The sequence below is a fragment of the Lontra canadensis genome, unplaced genomic scaffold (genome assembly GCF_010015895.1).
Source record: "Lontra canadensis isolate GAN:19392208 unplaced genomic scaffold, GSC_riverotter_1.0 scaffold141, whole genome shotgun sequence".
Taxonomy (NCBI): domain Eukaryota; kingdom Metazoa; phylum Chordata; class Mammalia; order Carnivora; family Mustelidae; genus Lontra; species Lontra canadensis.
Window position 1 is genome coordinate 303,455 of NW_022631135.1, and position 23,017 is coordinate 326,471.

Here is a 23,017-nt window from a genome sequence, read left to right on the forward strand (position 1 = left end):
CATCCAGGTTCACTTTGATGGCTGGAACAGCTGCTACGATTACTGGGTAGATGCAGATTCTCCAGACATTCACCCTGTGGGCTGGTGTTCAAAAACCGGGCATCCTCTTCAACCTCCTTTGAGTAAGAGATATGAGAATAATTTAAATAAATGTTTCCATGTTCTTGTATGGGGTGTTTAAAGTGTTCTTTTCTCCTATCCTTTCTTTCTGTTTCTTTCTCACTGTACATTTTTTCTCTATGTAATCCTTTTCCTACATTTTCAGTCACATGACAGTCACAAAAATACAAAAGAAAAAATGTAATGTTTGAAAAAGCAAAGTTTGTATATATTTGTCTTATTTAGAAGTACCCCTCACCTTTTAAGATCAATACTGAATTTTTGGAAGACAGTTTGTCAGACTATCAAAATTTGATGTATCAGGAGTGATTTCATACTGTAGTTTTGCAAAATGTTACCATTTTGAGAAACTGAGCAAAGTCTACAAGGTCTCTATATGAATCATTACTTAAAACTTCATGTGATTTCGGGGCGCCTGGGTGGCTCAGTGGGTTAAGCCTCTGCCTTCGGCTCAAGTCATGATCCCGGGGTCCTGGGATCGAGCCCCGCATTGGGCTCTCTGCTCAGCGGGGAGCCTGCTTCCTCCTCTCTCTCTGCCTGCCTCTCTGCCTACTTGTGATCTCTGTCTGTCAAATAAATAAATAAAATCTTAAAAAAAAAAAACAACAAAAAAAACTTCATGTGATTTATAATAACCTCAGGAAAAATTTTCTTTAAATTCTATTTTTAAAAAAGTAAACATGGAAAACTTAACATAGTGTGATTTCTATTTGAAAGAAAACATATACATTGTAACAGAAAATATGTAGGAAATAGATTATTGTGGGGTTTTAAAATGTTTAGCATGTAGTCCCCCATCTAGTGGCTTCACTTCTGGATGCCCCGTATAGGCTGTGTAAACGTACAAAAGTTCACATGAATGCCATTTGTTATGCTGTATTTAAACTAACAAACCTTGGAAATAGAGATTGGTTAAATTCTGGTGCATTCATAATACAGACACTGCAACAGCCATAAAGAATGTTACCATCAAGATGGAAAGATTTACAAGACATGAAGTTAAAGACCAAAGAGAAAAAATGTTTCAGAATAGCGCACATCTATGTTATCCCTTATATGTGACTAAATGAAACAAAAACAAAAACTTGATACATATATAGATATACACACACACAAGTATACATGGGAATGCTTAGAACAACATCTAGCACATTACACATGGACATAAGTTGTCGGGATGAGGAAGTGTCTGAAATGTGGATGGGGTAGTATGAATAGGATCTGTAACTGTTTCTCTGTATACCAGTGTGGTGTCTGAAATTTTCACAGTATACCAGTATTCCTGTATTAGTTATGTTAGTTACTTGATGAAAATTGCTTAGAATCTCATTAATTCAAATTTAGGCGTTTCTGGAATCTGTGACATTGAAAGAGGTTTATACCAAAGTCTACCGTTTCACTATTGAAGAAAGATAAATAATGTGAACAAAAGCATAGGGAAAAACCTTTAAAAAGATTTTTAAGATTTTTAATTTTTATTTTATAGCCTTCTGGTTAATTTTATGCCCCCTTCTTTCTTTCTCTCATTTTTCCCCCCTTGTTTTCTTATAGACCCCTTAGAATTAATGGAAGCTTCCGAACATGGTGGATGCTCAACCCCAGGATGTAAAGGGATTGGCCATTTTAAGAGAGTGAGACACCTGGGCCCTCACAGGTATGTGTTGCTGCCACTCACACGGGGATTCCTTATGTGGTCAAAGAGAGGGTACCTATCCCTCACATGTGTAAGATAATGATTTCCATGTGTACTAATAGATGTGAGCTAATTCTATATTTTGATTTATATGAAATGTGGTTTCCATGGTGACCCTGTAAAAATGAAGAGCGTATCTGCAGTTAAGTCTTCCTGCATTCCTGAAAAAAGCATTCACAGTTTAAAATAGATTTACTCTAGCTATTTGCCTTTTCTTGACATCCTGACCAGTTGTCCAGACACTCATCTTCTGAAAGAGTCATATTGGGTTAACCGTTAATAATGAGAAGAAGACGGACCCTGTTGAAGGTCTTTGTTTGATAGAATATGATATGATTTGGGGACTCAACAATTTGAATAATGAGAAGTGAGATTATCATAGATTACCAGCAAAGATCACAAGAAGCACAAATATAAATAGTCACACTTGAGAATGCATTGATCCAAAACAATGTTTTTCAAGTATTTTTTTAACCCCTAAGTAACTTAAAAAAGAAATCAAAATTATGCATCTGAAATTTGATGTATTGTGTAGGCTATTTGTAGGGTCTTTGTAGGCATTTAAAAATCTTATGAAATACCTGGAAGTTCCAATGATTTGACTGTGATTTTTGAGGAACAGAAGCATCACGTGTCTAGGGATGTATTAAAATAACCATTTGTCGATGTAAGTGTTCTGACTGCATGTTAATTGTTTTGCCCAGTAAGGAAAATGGTCCCTTGTTTATCCAGTCTGTAAGCACTGTGAATCTGGGTCTTCTGAAAAATCTGAACATTGCACTACCTGTTCCTCTGAGACTTAATAGGAACTGTAAAAGTGATGTAATTAATGTTTCTTCCCTCTCCCTCCTTTTCTTTTTTCTTTTCTTTTCTTTTCTTTTCTTCTCTTCTTTTCTCTTTTCCGCTTCTTTCCTCCCTCCCTTCCTTCCTTCCTTCTTTCCTTCATCTCTGAATCCTCAAATACTGCTTATCTTCCTTTTGTAATCTCCTCCTGAGATTTTTATGGGATTCAATCTATTTTAGAGTAAATAGTATAAGAATAGGATGGTGATTCCATTTACAGATACCCACTTAAAAATCCTTTTCAGGGGCACCTGGTTAAGCCTCTGCCTTTGGCTTAGGTCATGATCCCACCATCCTGGGATTGAGCTCCCCACAGGGAGCCTGCTTACCCCTCTCTCTCTGCCTGACTCCCTGCCTACTTGTGATCTCTGTCAAATAAATAAATAAAATCTTTAAAAAAATAAAAATCCCTTTCAGAAGTGCCTGGCTCTCTCAATTAGTAGAGCATGTGACTCTCTATCTCAGGGTCCTGAGTTCAAGCCCTGCATTGGGCATGGAGCCTGCTTAAAAAATAATTTAAAAAAAAAAAAAAAAAAGGAAAGAATGAAAAACATTAAAAAAAAAAAAAGAAAAATTCTTTCATTGTTTGTGTAACTGCAAACCCAAAGTTAACATGATTAATGCAAACTGAATTAAATATACTGTATCTTCAAAGTTGTTTAGTGTTGCTGAGTGAAGGCAGCTAGATTATTTTTCAGACATTATATACGTCTAAATGCCAGAAATAACCCACTAGCATTAATAAATTTCCATTGTATATTAATAATTTCATTCAGTAAATATTTTTGAGTTTTTTTTCCCAATTATAACTAATGTTTATTGAGCATGTATTTCCCCTGCACAAGGTACTGCTCTGTTTTACATGTATGGATAACCTTCAGAACTACCCTATTAGTCTTAGTATTATTTTCTTCCAATTTTTGATGAAGCCACTATGGCACTGGAGAGGTTTATTGATTGGCTGCTGGTAGGGGGAACAGGGAATGGCACCCAGTCTAGCTTCAAGGGTGTGTGCTATTGACCTCTCCCGTCACAGTGCCTCTCAAGGCTCTGCTCCAAGAATTAGTCACAGCAACCTTCAAGGAACTCAGGGACTAATGGAGATATAAAGCTGTACATAATTTAATTAAAATATAAGGTACAGAACAGTAACATTGAACCTTTGACCTGTTACCAACCCCAAGATGTTCTTTGGACTGAGGCAGTTTGTTCAAATTATGGAAATTTGAGGAAAATTAAGGACAAGAATAAAGAAGTTTTTGTTTTTTTTAAAGCATGCATATTGATATTATGTTGTTGGCATGCAGTTGAAATATTTGTTTTGGCCTTCTGGGAAGGAAAGCCTCCTTAAAGCAACGTCCATCATCTCTTTAGGAGTGCTTTTGGCCTGAGCTGAGAGGTTTGCCTGTCACGGCAAGGTCTTTGGTGACAGTCCTGTTCCCTGCTTGAAGGCACTGTCCACTCATTATGACCACCTTTCCCCAGCAGTACCATGGACCTCTGAGGGCTCCTCCGCTGAGCCACACCCATTTCACAGAGTTTCGGTGATCCTCTCCAGAGCATTTCTTCAGCGATGTGGTGTCGTATCTGCCAAAAGAAGGGGGGCATTGTGGGACGAGTTGTGGAAAATTTTATGGAAAGATGCGGTAAAGAAATCTTTCCGTATAACTGGAACCGATAGAGAATTACTCATTTATTTGGAATGAAAGAGGAAGCAGTAGACCTTTGGGCTTGAAGACCTATATTGATAAAGAAGTAGCATCTGGTGTTCTGTCAGATGGAGGGTGTGACTAGCAGTTTTGTGCGTGAGCCTGGGGCAGAGCTGGTGGTTGGCTGGAGCCTCGGCGAGGAGGGGTGCGTGTGCTTTAGACAATTGGCAGCCTCCGTCAGCTCCTGCCCTGTGCTCTCTCCCCTTCTTCTTAGCCCTTTCCGCTGGCTTTCCTGAGTCTTCCCAACTGTGCTGTCCTATTTACAACACTCAGAGCTCTGTGTCCGGTGGGTTATTAATCCTTAACAGGCACAGCCTGTTTTCCATTTCATTAGTAGACTGTGGCATAGCTGCAGCCTCATGGATATTCTTGAAAAGGTTCATTTCTCTGGCACTTATTTTTGTCCTTGCTGAGAATGCTGTGTTTAGGAAGACATAATGAGAAAATTCTCTTTGGACTAATTTACTGAGAAACTGCATAAATCAAAACATGCATTCTTTGCTTAGATAACAAGGAAAGTTGCTCTTTTAAGCAAGAATAATCAGTTTTATGAACACATAAGCAAAAGGCTATGTTTTGACTAGCGGTTGCTGTTAGCTTCTCTGAAAAATTATAATAGTTGAATTTGATGTAAGAGGTGTTAGAAATAGAACATGTGTCTCGGCGATGAGACTTGAGAATGTGATGTTTTCAGATGTTGAAATGTAAATGATCAGTGAGTGAGTCGAATGTGGTTGTTATTCTTGTCTCTAGGGACATTCGGTAGCTAGATTGCTCCATGCTCTCTTTCTAGCAAGGGAGCATTAATCTGGGTGGTGGTGTGGTGTTTCCCTTTGTTGATTCATTCATTCGGACTACGGAAAGGTCAGAGAAGGGGAGGAGATGAAAGGAGAACTAAAGTTAAATGAAAAATATTCTGCATCTCTAGTGCTTTCAGAAGCAAATCTTTTCTATGTAAGATTGGATCATGGAGGAAATAAACAAGAACAAAATGGGGAGTATCTCCAGCAGCCTCTAAAAGGTCATCATAAAATCCATGGAGAGTTTTAAAAATGTGAACAGACACCTGCGAACTGTAAACATCGTAGTGACTGAACATCCATCCATCCCTGCATCCAGCACACACTTGCTGAGTGCTTGCTTTGGGCCGGCTGCAGGGTAAGGTGGTGGGCCGCACAGAGGAAGGGGTCCCTACCCCGAAGAAGGCCAGTCTGGGGCAAACAGGTTTTCGTAGAGGCATGAATGGAGTAGCACCCTTTTCCTGGGAGAAGCAGAGAACCTCCAAACGTGAGGCATGGTATGGACTTTTTAACGCTGTTGTTTATCTTTGCCGATGCTCTCTTACGCCGTCCCACGATGTGTTCGTCGGCTTTGGCTTTTTGAATAATGACAATAGGTGGGATTTATTGATGACTTCCTATGTTCCAGGCACTGTTGTAGGACTTACTGTGATCTCAGTTACTGCTCACAGCGGCTTTGTGAAACAGGTGCTGTTCTAATCTCTGGGTTACAGGTGAGAAAACAGGGTTGGAATAGTTAAGTACGTGCCCAAGGGTTAGACAGTGGCCGAATCAGAATTCAGCCGAGGCTTGGATGGCACTCAGTCTCTGCTTCTAACTCTTAGACTCTCATGTAAGAAGCATGTGGCCTGATGGAGCCTGACTCGGGTTTTGGTCAGGATAGTGTATGAGAACGATTATGTGATCACTCAGAAAACTGGAAATGTTACCTAATCGTTTAAATAAACGTATCCACAATTAAAAGGATTTCAAAGGTGGCAGTGGGGAATAGTGAATAAGGCAGTCCTCCTCCCTTTCCTCATCAGGTGGACCAGTCTGTCATAGGAAAAAACTGCCTCCTTAGAGGGACTGGAGGCACATTGACATTCGTATGTAAAGCTGATATGGAATTATTTGCCAGTAGAACAGGGTGTACCCTGATGAAATCCTCACGGTAGATAGCTGTGTGCCCCTGCATGAGTTGCTTCCTCTGTTCTCTGAGGAACTACGTCATGGTAAAGACTTATGTGTATGTGGATACGTGTGTGCCCCGTGTACATGATACACAGAGGTAGTACAGGAGAAACTAAAAAAGCCTAATGAGAACCCACATTCTCCGCAGAAGTTTGATCAGCACTGGTGAATGATAGTTTGTAACTTTTGAAACTGTATGAACCTTGTAAATTTAAGAAAAAGGAAACTGGCAAAGAGATTCACTTATGGGTCAGTGCATATTAGCTCTATGACAGCAGTATCTTGGTCGAAGACGGTACTCAGTTGGAGTCCATTGTCACAGATTAAAGCTGAGGGCATTCTTCGATATGGCGAGGTTACTGTTTGCCCCCATACGACATAACAGGACAGCCAGAGCTCATCATCGGACTCTGCCAAGAACTGGTAAAGTGACAGTGAGCAAGTTCCCTTTTTTAAGACTCAGTTTCTGTATCTGTAAAACGAGTGCTAGACAAGGAGCCAACTTCCCAGGGTTGTAGGAATTAAACAAGATGATGGAAGTAAAGCACTTAACATGTGTAATGCAGTTGAGCTGTGGAAATTACGACATTGTTATCATCCTCGTTTTACAAGTGAGAAGACGGGGTCTCACAAGTCGCGCCACTCTTGAGGAACTAATGGATGGAGCCGCAGAGCACCTTTAGGACCAGGTTCCTGATTTCTGTCTAGGGGATTGCCCATCGCTCCACGCATACTGTCACTTGAGCACACTTCATTTGCATTTTGCTTTTTTTTTTTTTTTTTTAATCACCACCCTCAGGAACCAGCTGGCTTCCTTCTCTACCCCAGAGTAGGTGTAGAAATGTGAGGTGTGTAAACCCATTTTACTTCTCTCAGGGTTCAAAAGAAGAGGGGGGTATCAGCATAAGATCATGGTGGGACTCCCTTGATAGATCAGCCCGGCCCATTAGTAAATCTCTGCTGGGAGGGCTGTGCTCCCTTCCCCTACTTTAAGACGAGAGTTTGAAATTCCTCTCTGGCCCTAACAATCCAAAGAGGCAGACAGTTAGACAGTAAGGCTGATTTTGTTCTGCAGTCTCGCCTCTCTGTGAGCTGTCCAATTTCATATATAGGGATCTTAGAGGTTCTTCCTTCATGTAGTCAACAGAGAGGTGAAGGGGATGATGTAAGAGTTCTAAACTGTAGCTCTTACCTCTTGTGCGTAGTTGGGGATAGGCAGCCCATCTTAAGAATATTGTGGGTCTTCCAGTGTGGGAGTGAGTGGGGTCAGGAACAGGCCTCTCATTTTCTTTACTTCATATCTGATAAAACCTGAGGATAGGTGCGTAGAGAGTTCTTCAGTCATTGTAAAGCCAGGTGTTTAACTGTGAGTGAAACGTGATGGTTGCAGTATTTTTGTATTAGTGGCATACTGTTTGTCCAAAAAAAAAAAAAAATTAGATTTTTTTTCTTGCTGTTCACAAAATGCAAGGAAATAAATTTGTAATAGAAATACACAATATGAGGAAGAGAGAATAGAACAGAGTTAAAGATGACAATCTGAGGCTTAGTTAATATATTTCCTTTGTCAGAAACAAAGATTCAAGAATAACAGGAGGAACTGGTTGTATTTCTTACCATTATTCATCAGAAGAGGGGGAGTTTATTGAAGATGATAAATTTGGCTTTAAGCATGTTTATCATGAGGCCACCTTGGGTCATTTATATTTGTATGAAACAAGATAGGTGGAAGGCAAGCTCCATGTCTCTTGGGGGAACCACAGGGAGCAGGGCCTCTCCCCTTCCTCAGACCTGTGGCAGTTACTGTGTGGGCAGAAAACCGAAATGTAGCCAAGCAGATGCTGCCAGCTGGGTCCTCCATCGGAAGGAGTGATGTGAAGGCAAGTCACACTTGGTGTTTGCAGCCTCTGTGGAATTGGGGTTGGGTGGCAGTTGGGCGGGTGTGGAAGTGGCTGAGGGGTCTGCAGAGTGAATGAAGGCCACAGCCCCAGGAGCCCCCCATCCAGTGTAGACTATGTCTGGGGAGGAGAGCTGGTTGGACCTTTCTTCCTGACACAACCTGATTGCCCAGTCTTCCTACTGAGTTGAATGATGCCCTTGTTGTAAGTTGATTTCTGCTCAATTTTGAACTGGTTTTTGTTACTTATATCCATAAACACTGATTAGTACAAATATTCCATGAAGGATTCCCTGAGGTACTTGAAGAATTCTTGTTTAGAAGAGACAATGGTGGTGGATTTTTCTTTAACATCATTACTCGATGAATAAAAATGAGTTAAAATAGCATGCCCATTCTCAATAAGATAAATTAAATAGTGGGCTCATTTTACTGAGCTGCTTCGTTGCTATGTGACATTGAGCAGGCACCATCTCTACTTGATTGTTTAATAAACATTCCACAATTCCTGATGTGGTCCCAAAATATCTCCTTCTCTGTCATCATTCTCATCTTGTTAGGGGGTTGGGAGAGAGAAAAGGCATCCTAATCACCACCCAGGTCTTCAGGCCAGAAACCTGCAGACCATTCTTCAGTCCTTCTTTGATGTCACTCCCCATCAGCCATCCATGCACAGCTTCCCTTGGAGGGATCACAGAAGTACCGTGACTGTTTGAGCCACCCAAATCCAAGTCACCATGATGTCTTTACTCTTACAAAACTACTTTTGCTCCAATTCTGTCTTCTTGAAATCTTCCCTCCACAAAGCATTCTGAGTGATTATTTTAAATTGTACATCACACCATATCATTCTCCTATTTGAAGGTCCTCTGCTGGCTTCACATCAAAAGTAACCTAACCAACTGAACTCATGACCATGGCCTACCAGACCCTACATAATACTTCCCCTGCCTGCCTCTAGTGCATCCCCTCCCCCTTGCTCACACACTTGACCATCACTGATCTTCCCCCACCAAGCTTTCCCTACGAGCTTTCCCTCCATTTGTGTTCTTCCCATTTCCCAGAATGCCCTTCTCCTGTGTGGACAGAGCAGGCGTCTTCCTGACCTCGAGGGCTCTGCTCAAATGCTGCCACTTCAGAGAGGCCCTTCCTCACCCCTGCAACAGCCCCAGCTTCTCTCTTAGGTCATACTGCATGGCATTTGTGATTATGTGAGGTGGTCTAATTTAGGTTTGCGCCGTTGTGGCTTCTCCTAGAATATCATCTTCATGAGAGGGGACATCTTGTCTTTTTATTTTCCATTGTGTTTCCAGTGCCTAGGAAGATAATTAGGGCTTAATAGATACTTGATAAATACTTGTTGAACAAATGAATGAAATAACTAACGATTGAAGTCACCTAAGCATTTTAAGCCTAATTTGTCCCATGAGAAGCCTTCCTCATAGGATATTGTAAAGCTTAAGTGAGATATTGTGCTTAGTACAGTACTTGATTATATAGTAAGAACTCCATAAATATTACTAGTTACTGTTTTTGTTATTGTTGGGTTAGCATTATATACATTTAAGTCAAGACATAAGGGAATGTTATTTATGTTTGTCTTTTGCATAGAGTGTAGAGCAGTATGAAGTTAGGTAAAATAAAGAATGTATTTTAGCTTACAACGTATCTGTGATAAGTTTTATAGACCACTATCAGAATCACTTAGTTTTCAAACTCTTCCCCCTCTTCTAGGAGAAGGTATCTGATTTTGGTGGAGAATAGACATGCATTGTTTAAAATTTTTCCCTGGGTGATTATCAACATTCCCACAATCACCTAGAGAGAGGAAGAGACATGTAAGACACTAATATAATTTATCTAAGATCCAACAATTTCCAGTTTTAAGGAGACTTCCTAAAACCAGAGGAGCAAGAAGAACCATTAGTTGGAGGGGTTCATTGTTTATTGGAGGCCTGAGGTACAGAGGTTGCCCAGTTGTTCTGGAGCCTGGAGAGCTGAGGCCTAGGCAGAGGATGATACTGACTTAACACTGATTTAATATTTAGTGGCCTAGATTTCCTTTGCTTAGATAGCAGGTGTGATCCCCAAGTGGGTCCTGAGAGACCAGCCAGGGGTGCAGAGGGCACCTATAGAAGGGAAGCGAGCTAGATGGGTCATGATCCAAGTTGGTGTCTGGGCTCCTTTGAGATCAGAAACAGGATTAACTACAGATTGATACAAGTATTGCCTAAGATATCAGGTGTGCATGTGGACGTGGAGCCAGGAACATGGGGGAACTGCCTTCCTTTAGAGGGACAGCTGTTATAAAGAAATGACACAGCCCTTGAGGATCCTGAGGCTGGAGAATCACTTTGGGAAGCAGATCTGCTCCATCTGTCCCATCAGGCTCTCTCTGACCCACCTTTATCGCCAGGCCTCCTAGGATGTCTTAAGCATTTCTCTCTTGGGGCTGATTGTTCTCATAGATATGCACAGGCTCTGCCCTTGGACAGTACAGAGGGGATCCTGCAGTGATTGTTGCTCAGTTCCAAAGATTTCATCAGATTGCGTCTGAACATCAAGTGCCAAGACACATTTGCTTTCAGAATATACTGAAACTGTGTCTGAGAAACAAAATATTGCATACGATACATTTAGTCATACATATACACATATGTAAATATATATAACATTCAATTAAATTTTGGAATTTTAGGTTCTGTAGCCTGTCATTTTCATTAGAGGTGTGTTCTAATGGGAATTTTCTTCCCTTTTTCTTTTAATGTTTTAGTGCTGCCAACTGTCCCTATTCAGAAATCAATTTGAATAAAGACCGAATTTTCCCAGACCGCTTAAGTGGTGAGATGCCTCCGGCTAGTCCATCATTTCCAAGAAATAAAAGGGCAGACACAAATGAAATCTCTTCATCTCCTGAAATCAGGTAATTAAAGTGATAATATTAGTGTTGTTTAGAAGTACTCTGGTTGAAAGAGGTTTTCTATCTCAGATGTTTTATGTTCTCAGGTTATCTTTTCTCAGACATTATTGAAAATGTATTTGATTTAATGTAAAAGGATGATGGAGATCAGTAGTGGACTTAAAAAAATTAGGCAGAGGGTTTTTAAAAGCATATCTACTCAGATAGGCTTAATTCTTACTTGTTCCTCTTCTGGTTGAACTTTTTTGGTGTTAGGAGTTTAGAAATTCCAGTCATTTTACTTCGTGCCAGTTCATATTTCTGTGAACATGTTTGTGAAGAATATACATTACTTTTTTTTCATTCTAAATGCTTGCATATATGTTATTTCTTTTAATTATTAAACTGTTAATTGCACTACATTTGACCCTTGAATGACATGGGGGGTTAAGGGTACTGACCCCCCGACACAGTGAAAATCTAAGTACACCTTTTAAGTTCCCCAAAACTTAACTAACAGCCTAATGTTGACTGAAAGTCTTACCGATAACGTAAACAGTTCATTAACACATATTTTGTACATTATAGATATTATATATGGTTTTCTTACAATGAAGTAAGCTAGAGGAAAGAAAATGTTATTAAAATGATAAGGAAGAGAAAGTACATTTACAGTAGTATATATAATTTATTGAAAAAAAAAATCCATGCATAAGTGGACCTGCTTAGTCCAAACCCATGTTGTTCAAGGGTCACCTATATGAGCTTATTCAGTTTTGATTTCACTCGTAGAGTTGAGTTGGAATGTTAAGCTCAGTGGATTATTAGGTAAAGAACTAGATTTTGTTTGATCTTTAAATAAAAGTCGTGTGCCCTTCCAGCAGCTGAGGATACTACTGAAAAAAAGCAGATTAGTGGAAAGGTATTCCTTAGTGTTTAGGTTTTGGGAGTTTCTTTTATGGAGTATTTTACTTATTTATTTATTTAAGATTTATTTATTCATTTGAGAGAGAGAGAGAATGCATGCACATATACGTGAGTAGGGGGAGGGGCAGAGGGAGAGGGAGTCCCCAGCAGACTCTGCACTGAGTGCAGAGCCCACCTCAGGGGGATCCCAGAACCCTGAGATCATGACCCAAACTGAAATCAAGAGTTTGAATGCTCAACCAACTGAGCCCCCAGGCGCCCCTTTCATGAGTATTTTAAAACCTAAGGCAACATCATTCTCTATTTAAATATTTTATAACTTCCATTCTTATGGATGAGCCAGGTGGACATTTGAATTAATTAATCTTATTCTAAATTCATAGCAATGTTAATGGAGTACTGGCATTTCAGGTCTCACTATCCTTATAAAAAAGTAATTTTATCCTATGGATGGGGTGAGCTGTAACTTCTTTAATTATTAACCACAGGAAGATGATTATTTTTTTTTTACCCTTAAAACTATGACTAATGTAACATAAACTCATTTTCCCCAACCCAGCACTCCAAAATGAGGTCATACCATGTGAGGAAATTTACTTTAAGACAAATAAAGCACTAATTCATATAGTAATAATTATAGATACAGAGTTCATTGACTCTGACTCACAAGGTGGTAAGACTGCCTAGCGTTTAGATTTCAGAAGCCAAGATACTGTTTAAAATATCAACAGAAGACTCTGAGGAGCAGGCAGACCTATCTCACAGGCTTTTCACTCACCTGACCCGCTCCAGGCCAGACTCCCAGGGCCAGAGTTTCCTCACAGCAGAATCTCCTTGGGACGATTTCCTAGGGTCTTCTTTAACACAAAATTTATGTAAAAAAAAGCTGTAGTGGATTTGACCATTCCAGTGACCTGTCTTCTCTGAAGTGTGGTCATGGTTCTTCATGTAATCACCCGGGATTTAGGGAACAACCACAGACATTTTTAGTTTTCTCTATAACCTATCACATATGTTTCACATCTAAATAGTTTTCTGCATCATAGATTTTTCTCCCATACTCTCTTTTGAGTGAGTGAATTCTGACCTGTCATTACTTTGTGTGACTGAATACTTAGACTTCTTTGTATTAAGGTCAGTTTCTTCAGGTGATCTGCTTTCATTTGGTACGTGAGTGTTCCATTATTCATGGTTTGAGAGACTCTTTGGATTTCTTCTTGCCTTCATCTTCCCAGATTTACTGTTTTTATTTTACTTTATTGTTATAACTGAAAAATAAACTGAAAGATTTGATTAGTTACGTGCAAAGGAAACATGAGGGAGATGATCCAAATGACCCCTCAATTTTTAAGGTGAACATTTTTTTTCTCACTGTATTTTTTACACAGAAGTGTATGTAAGAGGTGATTGCAGACATTTTGATGTTGTAACCTAAATGCTTCATTAGGCATACTTGAAAACACAATATGTTTCAAAATAACACAGATCCATTTACTCTTTAAAAATTTTAATTTCTTCCTTAATATTTTTGAAAATTGACTTAGGATTACCTTTTTCTACTGCAGGCAGTCACTGGTTCTCTCAGCAATCCCAGTGGCACTGGGTATTTTAGATACAAATGATCATGAGGTGCCAACAAAGTAAATGCGAACAGATAAAAGAAAGGCTGTTAATGAAAAAATGTATCTGATGGCTTGATAATGGTTGGTTTAGGGTAGAATTAACAGGGTAGAAGTTGGCTGGCTTCTCTGCTCTAAGGGAATCTGTGTGAACATATTTAATATTTTTTTTCCATTTCATAAGTAAATATAAAATTTTTGGATTGTTGATTTCTTTCACCTGGACTTAAGAAACTAGTGAGCTGTGCAAAGCTCTGAGAGTGACTAATAATAAGCCCTCAGTAAATGTTAGTTTGTATTAACGGGGCAAGAGGAATAGGTTACCTATTTGTTGCACGGCATTCTTTTATTCTGGCGGAGCAAAGGAAAGGCTGGCCCATTTCTTTCTTTCCTTTTCTTTTTCTTTTTTTTTAATTTATTTTTTCTCACTATAGCACGTACCCTCCCCAATATTCCTCAACCTGCCACCCCATCCCCTCCAGCAACCTTTAGTTTGTTTCCTGAGATTAAGAGTCTTTTATGGTTTGTCTCTCTCTCTAGTTTGATCTTGTTTCATTTCTTTAAATATAGCATTGAAGACAATTCTCACAATACCAGATTATGTTCTCTCTCCTTTTCTCATATTCATTACATACGTGGATAGAATTTTTCATTCAGGTTTTAATGCATTTTCCTTGCATCCTTTGTAATAATTTACTAACTTTGGTAGCCAGACTCTACCAGATTTTTTGTTTGTTTGTTTGGGTTTTTTTTATTTTGGTAATACACTTTCGGACAGCAAGAGACCATTTGTCCCCCCAGAAGTGGACCCTGAGAAAAAGATTGAGTTGCAGGTGGTTTATTTGGGAGGTGAGGAAGACCTCCGTGGGGGAGTGAGGAAGTGAGCCGGGGAAGGGGAGACCGCCCATGAAAGCTTTGTTGTCACACTGATTACCGCTGTGGACAGCAGGGACACAGTCCTGCTGCGACCATTCTGGGAGTCTGTGTAAAACACACAGTCTCAAAGTTTGCCCACCATGAGGCTGAAGGAGTGGAGCTATTTAAACAGCGGTTACCTTCAGTCCCAGAGCAAGGCTGCCAGGGGAGGAGCACACAGTCATTTCCCTGCACATCAGCCCTGTTGCACACCGAGCAGCCGGAGCCCAGGTTAGTCCTTCAGGGAGGCGGAGTGGGAAGACTGTGGAGCTGGCAACGTGGCTGGAAGGGGAGTGCTGTCCAGCAAACAATGGGCTGGGCATTGACCGCAGCTGCTCTGCCACCCATCACCGCCCTCTCCTTCACCTGTTTCAAATGCCAGAGGGTCACCAGGCATTGCTTTTGATCTGGAAGCTGATGCAGCCAGGCCAGATAAAGTGACAATGCAAGGAATGTGTATATCCTTTTCAGACCGCGACCATTATTGTAAGGGCAAGTTGGCAGGCCACCTGCTCAGGCTGGGTGTGGGGACAACTAATGTTCCAAAGCAGTAGCTCCTAGACTTTGCATCAGAGTCTGAGGGACCTTCTGAGAATTCAGATTTGGGGGCCCGGGCAAGCCCCACCAGAATCTTCCAGGCTAGAACCCAAGAGTATGCATTTGAAAATTTGTTTGTCCCTGCTCGACACTTGCAGTGATTCTCCATTACCCTTGAGATGAAGACCATAATTCTGAGCCTGGCCTGGAAGGTCCTGTGTTCTCTGGCCCCTCATGCCCATCTCTGCCAGGCTCGTTTTTAAACTAAATGCTTTAACCACTGTGGTCCTCAGACATCCTTTGCACTCTGCCTAGAGCCTCCAGGCCTGCCGTCTCCAAGCTCATCTCTCATTTTGCAGGCTTCAAGTTCACTGTCATTCCTTTGGGGAAGCTTTATCTGATCTGCTGGAGTGTAGTTCAGGTTCCTCATTACGCTTCTTCACAGCACACATCCTGATGCCACTGACGGTTTCAGGTATATACTTCCGAGTCTGTGTACTTTCCTTGACAGTAAGCTCCAAAAAGGCTGGGCCACATCTTCTCTGGTTCTCTGAGACACCCCAGCACAGAACATGCTGCCTGGCACCCAGTAAGGATGCAAGGTGACCTCGAAACATCCACCAGCCTTCAAAGGAGACAGATCAGTTATATAATCTAAGAGGCAACCGCTGTATGAACTTTTTGTTCTGGTGAAACAGCTGCATTCTTCAGTGTTGTAAGGTCTCCACACTGGGTATCTATTAAATGACTAGATGAACCCCCAGTCTGGCATACATACTGGCACTCTTTTATAAATTTGGCAGTGCTTCCCAAAATGCTGTTGTCTTAATTCCTGTCCCACACAGGAAATGCTACCTTTTTCATTCTCCACAGGAAATGAAATTTTCATTTCATATACCGCAGAAATGACAGCATTTATATGGCAAAGGGAGTGAATGGGGCCGCCTCTTATGACCAGATGGGGGCACTTGTAAGCAGGGACTCAGGGTATCCTGGCTGGTAAGCTCTGCCCCACATTAAGATGGCTTCCCTGTGAGTCCTTTTATAGGTGTGTTAAATATTCCGATCTGTTTTCCTACAGCAATACGTCAAACCCAAAAGGATGGTTGGGTTATGTGAATTCCTATTGTGTATTTAGATAGAAATGTGAGTCTGCAATCCTTTTCCGGTTAGCCGTTGATTCCTCAGACGTGTAGGGAGTGTCTGCGTTGTGCCTCGTGTTTTCATTGAGATGTTTCCCTCACTTGGGAGAGCGACAACAGTGTCCCTGCCCTCTCAGCACTCCTCGCCACAAGATGGTGAGTCAGGGGCTTTCCCAGTCCAGTCAGGGGCCAACTTTTCCCAGGGACTGGGACCTGAAGTCTCTGCATGTCTACCACTGAGTAAAAGTATGTGTGTATTTCCTCTACATCTTAATAAACCTGGGTTTCAAACTTTGTTTTGCATCAGACTCATCAGATGTTTATTAAAATGCAGCTTTCAAAGTACCATCTCCAGAGTTAACGGATTCAGGAGGTATAAGGTGTATCCCAGTTCATTTTTAACAAGAGCCCCCAGGAGATGGATGCAAGTGATCTTGACACCAGGCTTAGAGAATTATTATTCAGTATAAAGACCCCTCTCTGGAGTAATAATTCACAGTGTGTTACCCATCAGAGAACATCGGCATCTATCCCACATAGGCTCATTTTCGTGAAATCTACCCTACAGCTGCTTGTAATTGTGTTTCTAAATTAGGTGCTCTCTCTATTAAAAATCATGGAATGCTCTAAGCTCCCATGTTGTTTAAGCCTGCTTAGACATAACCACAGAAACACAGTAAAGCATGTTTTAAATATCTGCTAAATGCTTGTGTTACCTTGCAAGGCAAAAGCCCATTGCTAATCTAAAGCCAGTGAAAAATTTCAGTCTGTTCAGCTCATTATAGGCCATTAAAATGGCTTCTCAAGTTGTAGGACCAGTGTTTCTGCTCAGAATTACAGAGAGCAGTTGTAGGAATTGCAACTATTAATCTGATTTATATTCCTAGGATGAATCCGATTTGCTAGTCACTCCAAGAGCTAGTCTGCACACTTGAGGAGGGCTCTATTAAGCAGATGGGAACACAAGCTAACAGAAATATGAAACTATAAGCATATAAAAATCTCTTTACTTTGCAGAACTGTAAGATCAAAGAGAGTAACATTAATTTAGAGCCAGAAGTTCTAAAAGATTACAAATGCTAATTAAGAATCTTTTGGAACTTTGTTTTGCTTTTTGAGGCTTTCTGAGCCTGAGGGTTTGTTGTTGGCAATTGGAGAAAGTCCCTTTTGATGACTAGGCATTAGCTGCCCATGTAAAGCCTGTTTCCTCTGTCAGCAGGCTGCCAGATATGGATCAGGAGCGGTGCAAGTTTAAAAATATTCCAGTTCCTGGGAACCTGAGTCAAATCTGTGTGGTTGTTTGTGTGCACCAAAGAGAAGCTCAGTTTTAGTTAAAACACTCACAGTTCTTTTTTTGTTTTTGTTTTTAAGATTTTATTTATTTATTTGACAGAGAGCAGGATCACAAGTAGGCAGAGAGGGAGGCGGAGGGAGGGGGGAAGCAGGCTCCCTGCTGAGCAGTGAGCCCAATGCGGGGCTCAACCCCAGGACCCCAAGATCACGACCTGAGCCGAAGGCAGAGGCCCAACCCACTGAGCCACCTAGGCGCCCCAGCACTCACAGTTCTTATGCCGACCACTGGGACACCAAGGCAATCATTCAGAGTGTTAAGGAAGCGATGACTCTGTTGTTGTATGTCTGTGAAGTCGGGGGAACAATACTGAACCGGGTTTTATTTTATCCCCTTGAACAGCACTAATTCCTGACTCAGATGACTCTTTTATATATAGTGGAAAAACAATGACATCTGTTTACTTTTCTTTGACAATGTAAAAGCTATGCAGTCTTGCTCTTCTTATAATATGTGGTCTTTGTTCCCCAACGCTCGCCTCATTGATTAGGGCTTTACATTTTATAAGAGGATTGATCAGTTAATTGCTGAATTAGTTTTTCTGGGGGTCTTTCCTTGGCATTTGATAATATCCACTGTTTTGTCTCATTGTATTACTTTTCTTCATTAACATATGTTCCTTATGCTAAATGCTAATTTAATGGGCTTATTAATCAAAATGTTTTGTTTTTAGACATTAGATAAATAGTAAACCATGTTTCCTTCCCTTAGGCCATGTTTATGAAGACACTATTAAAACCACTGCTAGGGGTGGCTGGGTGGCTCAGTCATTTAAGCGTCAGACTCTTGATTTCGTTTCAGGATGTGATCTCAGAGTTGTGATCTCGGGGTCCTGAGATTGAGCCCCATGTGGGGCTCTGTGCTCAGTGGGGAGTCTGCCTCTCTCTCTCTCTCTCTCTGCCTCTGCCCCCACATGCATGCGCCTGCTCGCGCTCTCTCTCTCATGCCCACCTCCCTCCTCTCTCTCTCTCAAATAAATAAATAAACCTTTAAAGACTATTCAGATGTTAACCATAGACATAAAAGTTTTAATCTGACTTGTTACATTTGCCATCTTTTCTGAGTCCTTTTGAAGAGGTTGTGCTGAGGCTGTGCGCCCACGCTCTCCTCTTCATTTGTAGGAAGCATTTGGAGATACCGCAAGTAATCTTTTATAATTCCTCTAAAGTATAAACCGTGAGATTCTCTTCATTGGATTTCTTTTTTCCTGTGAGTGACCTCAGCCCAGAAATTTAGCAAAAAAAAAAAAAAAAAAGAATTTGCTGGGGGCATGCAAAAAAGACCTTTTCACATTCAAAACAGAAATGCCTGTATTTTTTTATAGGAACCTCAGCCCTCGCTGCTGTAGTCACTGTGTTGCCTCTTGTTACGAGGGAATACAGGTAACTTTTCAGCTCTAACAAAGCCCCTGTGCGACTAGAATGAGCTCTGCTGGAGAGAGAGAAGGTGGGGTTATTTCAAGCTAAGAGCCAAATCAAACTCATGCTGGATTTTGAGGTATAGCTGAAATCCCTGAATTGAAGCAAAGTAATTGTTTCACATTTTTTCAATATTGTTTTTAACATACTGGGGACTAATGGAAGGATAATTGTTTAGGGATTGTTTTTAAATGAAAAATAAGCAAACTTGAAGAAATGTAGCACTTTGCATTCAAATGTATCCTGTTACTATGTATTTACCCTTCTGATGTTTGTTTTGCTGATAATTACCACAAAGTATATTTAGAGTAAGATAGTAAGACATCTAAAGCATGATACATAATTACAGAGAAAAACAGGATGCTGACTCATGTAAGGAATTCATTTTTGCACTTGAGTGGAATTTACTGTCTTAATTAAAAGCCTAAGGAGTATTCTTGAGTAAGGTTTAAGCTATGGTTATATTTCAATTCAGACTAAAGAAATATTGAAATAAATTGGTACTTGAAAATTCTAAAACCTCAAGAGAAATCGCTGTATTCCTCCTCCTTTTCTATGGGTTTTTTACCCGCATTAGCTCACTTAATCTTCACAGTGCCTTATGTGGGGCTAGGTGCTATTATTACATCACCATTCAAAAATGTAGAACCTCTCTTGGTTACAGATTACACAGCTAGTCAATAGCAGATTATAGCCCAGGCCATCTGGCTGTAGTCTGGCTCATAACTTTTTCTAAAAGTTGTAAAACTTGAAGAAAACAGGTGACAGTGGGTGATTTTATCCCAAAATGTAAGTAATTCTTAAATAGTAGAAGCTGCCATTGATCATGCTCCTGCTTCTGTGTCTGGCTGTGGGCAGCATTTTCTATTCATTATTTTATTGAGTCCTCAAAATGCCGGTGAGGAAAAGGATTTATTACCCTCGTTTTACAGAGGATACAGCTGGGAAGTAGGGAAGTTAAGTAACTTGCTAAAGATCATTTAGAACTAAGTAGCAGAACTGATATTGGATCGAGGTCTGTTTACTTCCAGAGACCATCTACGTGACCACTCCGTGTTCTGATTCCCTATACTCCTGCCCCCTGCTCCTTCCTAAATGAAATTTTTGGCACTGGAAAGTTGATAAAGGGGAGAAAATAGAAGTGTTTTTCTGTTCAGCAAAACTGTACTACTAAAACACAACATCAAAATACTTGGTTGTCTTTTTTTAAAGAGAATCTGTCAAGAAGCATATCGGTACCATGTTCCAGAGCGTATTATAAAGTTACCACAGAGTTGAAGCATCCTGATAATAAACATTGTTTTGTCTCTAATTGGAAGACCTGTGCCGCTGGAAAAACTGTTCTTAGGAAATTGAAATCCTAGATCAAGGATTTCATTTTTGCGCAGAGGAAGAGACCCATCATGACACCCCTTGAGTAAGAATTGGCCATGAAACTCCTCACCTTGTAGGAGGGAGAAATATTGGTTACCCAAATGAGAAACCAATTTTTATTTTAAATAAAATACAAAACAAATAAAAATGAGTCAGATTCTTCATGCCCGACCTTGTCACTAGAAGACGGGTAGACTGTATCCTAGAGAAATGCAAGGGTAAAAACCAGCTAATAATTAAATCTGATTATGGATTTTGGTGTCAGTAAGACCTGGTGCTATACTTGTCCTTCAAATTTGACATTATCTTCTTAAGTTTCAGTGGCTATAAGAACAGAATCTTCTTCCAGCAATTACTATGAAACATTGGATATGTAAAGATCTCAAACAGCCTTTGGTGCATAGTATGTTCTTGTAACTTTTCTTATTGTTAACTGCTCCCACATTTCTAGATGTGCTTAATTAGGGTCTGCTTTCTTCAGTGGTTTTGTTCATCCATTTATTTTATAACACTTGCTCTAGTAGACTGCTCAGGTGAACCCACTGCCCCACCCCTCCAACTTCCTAGCTCAATGACATACCGTGTAGAACCCCATAGGGGTTTAGTCACTTTTAATTTTAAGGAATTAGCAGAATCAATCTATTAATTGGAAATGAAACATTCAGTAGACATTTCTTCCAGAGTCCTTTACTTGAATTGTGTTTGGCAAAGAGTAATATGCATGTTTATATATTCCCAAGTTTATATGGGTTCAGTTTAATGACATATCATGAGTTGTAGTAGGGAAAATGGAAACTGAATAAGCTTCTATAATGCAGCTAAATAAATAATAGAAAAACAGATGGCTTCCATTTTGCTTCTCTGGGGATGGATTGCAGCAGATTCAGCCCCGAAGAAACTTTTTGGGTCAGAGGTCTTATTTTCCTTTTCCATCTCCTTTCTCTCCAATCAGATGGTCCTCTTCTTCCATTTCATGAGATAAATCATTGACATTGTATTTGGGCATAAGAATACAATAGACTTGGCTCATATTTAAGTCTTCTATCTTTAACAAAACTTACTTTAAAGGAATGTTGTGCTTTATTAAAACCACAAAAATATGAAACTTATTAGTGGACAATTCTGATCATGAAAATGAAAATATTTGAAAAATTCTGAGACTTAATTTTAGCCTTCGATCTCAGTTTTTCTTTTTTTTTTCTTTTTCTTTTAACCATTCATTAGAGTTTTCAGGAAATCTACAATAACTAATTAGGAATTTATTGATTCTGAAAAAATGCCAACTTTAGTTATATCACTATAATATTACTTTTTTTCTCATATTAAGATTGTTGTGCACAAACAACTTTTCAGTAGTCAAACTACTGGGATAGACTTGTGTACTCAGAATATTATTTCTAATTTAATATTAAACAAGTTCAGAAGATCATAGAAGCTGATTTTAACATAGGAAGCTGATTTTAGCATGTTGTAATTACCACGTGTAACTCCAGCACAGTTTTTACAGAGAAGACCGTTTTCGATTAATGTCATTTCAATTAATGTCTTTCTCCAGTTATCAGTGATTTTCTTATTTTTCTGCATATTTCCATCTACACATTTTATGGAGAAATGATTCTCTCTCCATAATCATTTAATTGATTGCACTTGGAAGGAGATATGTTTATATTTTGTGTTAACAGTGGTTTGTCCCCATTCTCAAATAAGCAAGTTTTCTTCGGCATTTGTGATAAGTTGTTTTTAGTATGAACTTATTAGCCAGGGAGCACAGATCTCAATGAAATTTCACATGTGTCCATGGAAATGATCTTTCTAAGAAATAGTGAACATGTATTTATGGCATACTTACTGTGTTTGAATTGTTGTGTTAAATTATCATCATTCAAATGGAGAATAAATTAGTGCCTTTGTAATTAAGATCACACATCTTCTTTATATTTTGTTGGGATATTTGGTTTCAAATGTGTTACCTTTTTTCTTAAAACTTTACAGTAGAAGTGCGATCTGGATCTTTCAGAAACCCATAAAGGTGACAATACATGAGAAACAGTATGACATCATAAATGCAGAGTATTATAAGGGATTGAAGTGTGTAAACCAGGGATCATAACCTCAACAATACCAGGAAATTGGAGATTGGGATGTATTTTAAACTCTAGGAGTGGAAAAATTGGGTTGAAAATTTTTAAATACTTGAAATTTAGCTTTAAAGAAAATAGAAGTAGTCTGTGCTTGGTTCCCTTTAATGCCGTTTTTGTCCCTGACTTAAGGGTAAAGCTGTGAATTAAGATCGTAATGATTCCATTGCATTTTGGAGCATTTCGGCATGCTTAGATTAGCATCGGGTCATTCCTGGTCAAAAAGAGTTGGAATCAGTTCAGCCTACACATTTGACCTAAGCCATGAAAAGCTTCCTAGAATTGAGTTTGATTCTCCTGGGCCAATCTCAGGCTCAAGCCCAAATCACAGAGCTGAGTGTAGTATAAATGCTACTTGATTAAATGGTCTGGACTTTCAAAATATTTTCTTTCCTTACATTGTAGCTTTACTGTACAGTAAAGTAAAATTTTTCATGAATACATGTCCCAGTGTGAAGTTGA

The 23,017-nt window shown here is 39.8% G+C and overlaps 1 protein-coding gene across 7 annotated transcripts in view; it reads left to right on the forward strand.

The window, feature by feature from the left end:
- Positions 1–23,017, forward strand: part of L3MBTL3 (L3MBTL histone methyl-lysine binding protein 3) — a 110,191-nt gene that overhangs the window by 69,547 nt on the left and 17,627 nt on the right. For all 7 annotated transcript variants that reach the window (XM_032843447.1, XM_032843453.1, XM_032843449.1 and 4 more), the window contains 3 exons: positions 8–122; positions 1,672–1,774; positions 11,009–11,158. In XM_032843447.1, coding sequence (XP_032699338.1) covers positions 8–122; positions 1,672–1,774; positions 11,009–11,158 — 368 coding nt within the window. The remainder of the gene's footprint in view (positions 1–7; positions 123–1,671; positions 1,775–11,008; positions 11,159–23,017) is intronic.